The sequence below is a fragment of the Dendrobates tinctorius genome, unplaced genomic scaffold, assembly GCF_039654945.1.
Source record: "Dendrobates tinctorius isolate UK_male_01 unplaced genomic scaffold, ASM3965494v1 ptg000161l, whole genome shotgun sequence".
Lineage (NCBI taxonomy): Eukaryota > Metazoa > Chordata > Amphibia > Anura > Dendrobatidae > Dendrobates > Dendrobates tinctorius.
The window spans coordinates 5,610,163-5,616,248 of record NW_027361828.1 but is presented as its reverse complement, the minus strand read 5'-3'; the positions used below and the strand labels follow the sequence as shown (position 1 = coordinate 5,616,248).

The 6,086-nt window shown below is 45.2% G+C and overlaps 1 protein-coding gene across 2 annotated transcripts; it reads left to right on the top strand.

The window, feature by feature from the left end:
* Window positions 1–204: 204 nt before the first annotated feature.
* Window positions 205–3,991, top strand: LOC141052501 (uncharacterized). 2 transcript variants are annotated; one of them, XM_073549757.1, is made up of 6 exons: window positions 205–663; window positions 739–799; window positions 876–962; window positions 1,091–1,286; window positions 2,223–2,382; window positions 2,493–3,991. In XM_073549757.1, the coding sequence occupies exons 2-6, from the start codon at window positions 740–742 to the stop codon at window positions 3,937–3,939; spliced, it is 1,950 nt and encodes a 649-aa protein (XP_073405858.1). In that variant the 5' UTR covers window positions 205–663; window position 739; the 3' UTR covers window positions 3,940–3,991. The 2 variants fall into 2 exon arrangements, with proteins under 2 accessions (XP_073405858.1, XP_073405857.1); XM_073549756.1 differs by having other exon boundaries at window positions 205–799.
* The last annotated feature ends 2,095 nt before the right edge of the window (window positions 3,992–6,086 follow it).

The window sequence follows — 6,086 nt, the reverse complement described above, 5'->3', positions numbered from 1 at the left end:
TGCAAAAAAAAAGTGCAATCCCACACTTGGTTTTTGTTTGGCTTTTTTGCTAAAACTGACCTGCCATTAAGATTCTCCAGGTAATTATGAGTTCATGGACACCAAACATGCATAGGTCCTTTTTTTATCTAAGTGGTGAAAAAATTCCAAAGTTTGTAAAAAAAAAAAAAAAAAAAAAAAAAGGCATTTTCTAAGGCTGGTTTCACATTTGCGTTTTTTAGCGCTGGAAAAAAACGCATACCTGCGCATGCGTTTTTTCCCCTATATTTAACATGGGTGCGCATACCTGCGCACTGGTCAGCGCATGTATGCGATTTTCATGCGCTGCGTTTTTTTGGGGTGTGCGTTGGGATTTTCCAGACGCAGCATGTTGCATTTTTTGGCCCTTGAAAAAAGCGCATGCGCACGTATGCGCACGTTTTGCGCTAAAAATGGCCATTATAGCCTATGGATGCGCATACGTGCGCACTGGCATGCGCAGGTATGCGTTTTTTTAGCGCTGCGTTTTTTTGGTGGTGTCCACTTGTTGTCCTAGTTATAATCTTCTAAAGTCAAAAAAAAAAAGTCTATATAAAGGAGGTGCCTGCCAAAACTCTGCCACTACTACACTGACAGATTGAAGAGCAGACAGTCAACCAAGAACCCATCTGATCAGCGAAGAATGTGAGTATATTACATTATATGCCTGTCCTTTTAAATTATGTATGTACTAATGATTTTTATTATTTTTACATGCAGTATGTCTTCAGAATCAGAGTATTCCCCATCGCGGCAGGAATTGGCGCAAGCAGACCGTGAGGTGATTATTTTTGTGCATCTGGTAAGTATATCTGCTGCTTCTCCAAATCTCTTACGTTTTTTTCAACTTTTTTAAGACATCGTCATCATCCTCTTCTGTGGACGGGACTAGTGAGGGCGAAGAGCAGGAGCAGCGAAGCCAAGTCCCGGTGGTGATACGGAATGTAAGTATCAAATGATTTGTAATGTTCTTTATTTTTTATCTTCTATTTTTACTCTTTTTTATGTTTCTTTTTTTGTAACTTTTTATTCAATTTAAATTGGATTATTCTAATGAATGTGTTTTGTCTAGGTTCCACAACGGGATGAAGACGTGTACCTGGATAATGAGCAGCTCATCAGCCTGGTCCAGGAGCGTTCGCCGTTGTGGGACAGCCGTGACCGGCTGCACAAGGACATTGTGGTGACCCGGCGGCTATGGAATGAGGTGGCCGCAGCGTTGATGGATGGCTGGGACAGCGCCACAGCATCCTACAAAAAGGCGTTTAGTGAGTATTTCCCTGCTCTGTATTGTGCCGCAGTGACTGTTGTCCTTGACGGCACTGTTGGGTTTCGTGCTAGGTGTATTCTAGCAGGAAACCCAACAGTGTCATCGTGGTCTACAGTGACTGCTTTGAGTATTGTATTGCTACATTGTGCCGCAGTGACTGTTGTCCTTGACGGCACTGTTGGGTTTCGTGCTAGGTGTATTCTAGCAGGAAACCCAACAGTGTCATCGGGGTCTACAGTGACTGCTTTGAGTATTGTATTGCTACATTGTGCCGCAGTGACTGTTGTCCTTGACGGCACTGTTGGGTTTCGTGCTAGGTGTATTCTAGCAGGAAACCCAACAGTGTCATCGGGGTCTACAGTGACTGCTTTGAGTATTGTATTACTACATTGTGCCGCAGTGACTGTTGTCCTTGACGGCACTGTTGGGTTTCGTGCTAGGTGTATTCTAGCAGGAAACCCAACAGTGTCATCGTGGTCTACAGTGACTGCTTTGAGTATTGTATTGCTACATTGTGCCGCAGTGACTGTTGTCCTTGACGGCACTGTTGGGTTTCGTGCTAGGTGTATTCTAGCAGGAAACCCAACAGTGTCATCGTGGTCTACAGTGACTGCTTTGAGTATTGTATTGCTACATTGTGCCGCAGTGACTGTTGTCCTTGACGGCACTGTTGGGTTTCGTGCTAGGTGTATTCTAGCAGGAAACCCAACAGTGTCATCGTGGTCTACAGTGACTGCTTTGAGTATTGTATTGCTACATTGTGCCGCAGTGACTGTTGTCCTTGACGGCACTGTTGGGTTTCGTGCTAGGTGTATTCTAGCAGGAAACCCAACAGTGTCAGCGTGGTCTACAGTGACTGCTTTGAGTATTGTATTTCTACATTGTGCCGCAGTGACTGTTGTCCTTGACGGCACTGTTTTTTTTTTATCAACAGTGGACAAAGTCCGAACACGTTGGCGTTCGATCAAGGACCGCTTCAACAGTGATGTTCGTGCTGAGGGCCAGGTTCGCAGTGGATCTGCGTCAAGGACCAGAACTAGATACCGTCACTATAACGCGTTGCAGTTCCTAAGACCGGTCCTTGCCACGAGATCGTAAGTATTATAAATTTTGGGTTTTTATTTTTATTAATCTGTGTTTTTCTAATCCACAGCTGATGCTTCTTGTAAAGGCATGGTAGTAATGATTTTCCTTTCTTCAACAGCACCTGGAGCAGCACCCTGCAACCTGGCCCTGGAGCGGTCCTTCCTCGGACGTCCTCTGACCCGTCCCAGCCATCCGACAGCCAGGAAGCACCTTGCAGGTCAACCACACACACAGCTGGTGACCAGGAAGCTGGGCCATCAGGTGTTCCCCTGTCCCAGGTCTCTGCCACTGGTTATGCGGGCACTACCCGCCAGCGGCAGAGGGCCTTGGACAGGAATGTCTTGCCCGAGTTTATGCATTTGAGCGAGACATTTAATTCCAGCCTCAAGTCACTGTCCGACAGAGTTGAAAGCGGTTTTGCACTCATGGAACGTGGTTTTAACCACTTTGAACACCGCTTCAATTCTGTAGAACAGCGCCTTGACCGTCTGGAGGCCGACCTCAACAGACCAGCACACCATTTTTTTAGTAAGATTGAAAAGGGCATGGCGGAACACCTTAGTCCTGATCAACAGCTGAATGTGCTGCAGGCCTGCAACAATGCTTTCTTGCAGGCTATGCAGCATAATCGGTACGGTCAGCAGTCAGTGGTGTCCTTTCCACCTGTGCCACCATTGACTCGCTTCACCTCACTACCGACTTGTGCTGCATACCACTGCACGGACACCTCTATTCAAAGCCAGGACACCCACCGTTACACCACCACAAGTCTGAGTGCAGCTGGTCACTTCACCGACACCACCATGGCAAGCGCTGCTCCTGTCTGGAGCACCACCGCCACTCCCATGCATGCGTGGAGCTCAGCCACCACTAGGCAAACATGGAACAGCCCTGCCGCTACAACAACGTGTAGTAGCCCTGCCACCACCACTCTGCAAACCTGGACCATCACTGCCGCCACCAGTCCTCCTGCAAGGACGAGCACTGACAACGAAGAGCAGCAGCAGCAGCCACCTCAGCAGCAGCTCCAGCCACCTCATCAGCAGCCACCTCAGCAGCAGCAGCCACCTCAGCAGCAGCAGCCACCTCAGCAGCAGCTGCAACCACCTCAGCAGCAGCTGCAACCACCTCAGCAGCAGCTGCAACAACCTCAGCAGCAGCTGCAACCACCTCAGCAGCAGCAGCCACCTCAGCAGCAGTCGCCACCTCAGCAGCAGTCGCCACCTCAGCAGCAGCCGCCACCTCAGCAGCAGCAGCCACACCTGCAGACGGGGGACCTACACTCAATATTTGCCCCTACTTCAAGGCGAAATCCATCAAGGCGGGCATTGGGCCAAAGTCGGTCCAGGCACACAAGCCTACGGCGACATGCCATTACAACTAATGTACCTGAACAGATTTCCTCTCCTCCAAGTGTTCCTAGTTTGATTCCCTTAACTGGACTACCTTCCCCCACAAGTTTTGTTGCCCCTTCCCCTCAAACACCGTCTTCAACAGCAAGTGTTGCATATTCCCTGCACACCCCCAAATTGAAACCATCTGCCCCCAAACGCCGGAAAAAATAATTTTTTGGTTTATTTTTGTGATAAAAAATAAATTTACATTTGTGGTTCACCATTACTAAGTTTAATTAATGTTGTTTGCGCCGCTCACACACACTGATGGGTAAATACATGTTAAAAACCAACCCAAGGCCTAGTATAGTCATATGTGAAATAACACGGACTAGTATAGTCATACCAAGGCCTAGTGTAATAACTCGAGTTTTACCAACTTGGATCTGGTTTCATGAAAAACAAACTGTTGAAACTTGTCTTAAAAATAAGTTTCTTTCTAGTTTCACCAGTTTGTTTTTTGTGAAACAAGATGCTAGTTGTTAAAAATCGAGTTATTACAGTAGGCCTTGGTATGACTATACTAGGCCGTGGTATTTCACATATGACTATACTAGTAGGCCCAAGGCCTACTATACTCATATTTGAAATACCACGGCCTAGTATAGTCATTCAAAGGCCTAGTGTAATAACTCTAGTTTTACCAACTAGAATCTGTTTTCATGAAAAACAAACTGTTGAAAATTATAAGTTTCTTTCTAGTTTCACCAGTTTGTTTTTTGTGAAACAAGATGCTAGTTTTTAAAAATCGAGTTATTACAGTAGGCCTTGGTATGACTATACTAGGCCGTGGTATTTCACATATGACTATACTAGTAGGCCCAAGGCCTACTATACTCATATTTGAAATACCACGGCCTAGTATAGTCATTCAAAGGCCTAGTGTAATAACTTGTAAGTTGGAATGGAGCAGATTACATTCATCCACTCAATGCTGACTTGTATTCCCCATGGACTTTCATTGGGGTTGGGTTTTGAGGGTTGTGTTTTGAGAAAATCACATACTTTGTTTTCAACTAGTTGCACAATTTTCTCTTGAAAAAAAATGGTTTCCTGATTCATGGCCTGCAGCTTTGCTCGTTCCAATATATTTCACGCAGACTAGCAATGCTGCATTTTAACTCATATGTGTATTTACCTGCCCAGGTGTGTGAACATCAAAAAATTCAGTTATACATGGGAAGTTTATTAAATTGGAGTTTAAAAAATATAGTGCACTCAGTAATGGTATCAAATAAGGTTTTTTATTACCATAAACAAACAAAAATATTACACCATTTCATCTTGCCAGTGCACCCGTCCTACATCAGAAATAAAGTAGGCCGCAAATTGGTCCCTCATTTGGCCAACTTCAACGGATGACCTGAGAGTGTGCTGAGTGAATTCCGGCAATGGGTTAGGAGCATCATCGTCCAGTTCAAAGGTCGGGTGCTCTTTAGCCATCACAAAGTTATGTAGAACCACACAGGCCTTCACCACCTCATCGACTGTTTCAAGTTTAAGATTAATGGCCGTGCCCAGAATTCGCCATCTGGAAACAAGAATCCCAAAAGCACACTCGACAGTTCTTCTGGCCCTGGTCAGCCTGTAATTAAATATTTTTTTGGTGTGGTCCAAGTCCCGGCTGGAGTAGGGTTTCAGTAAGTTTCCGCACATTTGAAAAGCCTCATCGCCAACCATTACAAAGGGCAGTGGCGGAGCTTCGGTGTGAGGAAGAGGCCATGGCATAGGGAAATTAAATTGGTTGCCATACAACCTCCGGCCCATGTCTGAGTTTTTAAAAGCCTGTGAGTCATTACCACGGCCAAATGCTCCAATGTCCACTGCTACAAACATACATCCGGCATCCGCAATCGCAATGAGTACTATTGAAAAGTACTTTTTGTAATTATAGTACTCAGATCCCGTTCTTTGGGGTTTGATGATCCGTATGTGTTTACCATCAACAGCTCCCAAACAGTTGGGAAAATTGCATACTGTCCAGAATTTGTCAGCAATTTCCATCCACTTTTCAGCGGTGGGCAGGGGCATAAATTCTGGGCAAAGAACATTCCAGAGAGCCCGGCAGGTGTCAGCAACAATTCCAGACAAGGTAGAGATTCCAATACGGTACTGGAAGTGTAGTGAAGATAGGGTTTCTCCAGTCGCCAGGAATCTGTGAACAGACAAAGAAGTAAAATTAATATTTATGTATATTATTTTAAAAAACTATAAAACAAAATATTAGTACATTCACGAAAACTAATTACCCACGGTTTTGAATACTAAATTTAAAAAAACCATCAGACCGCACCCCTTGGTTTTTAAAACATACCGTA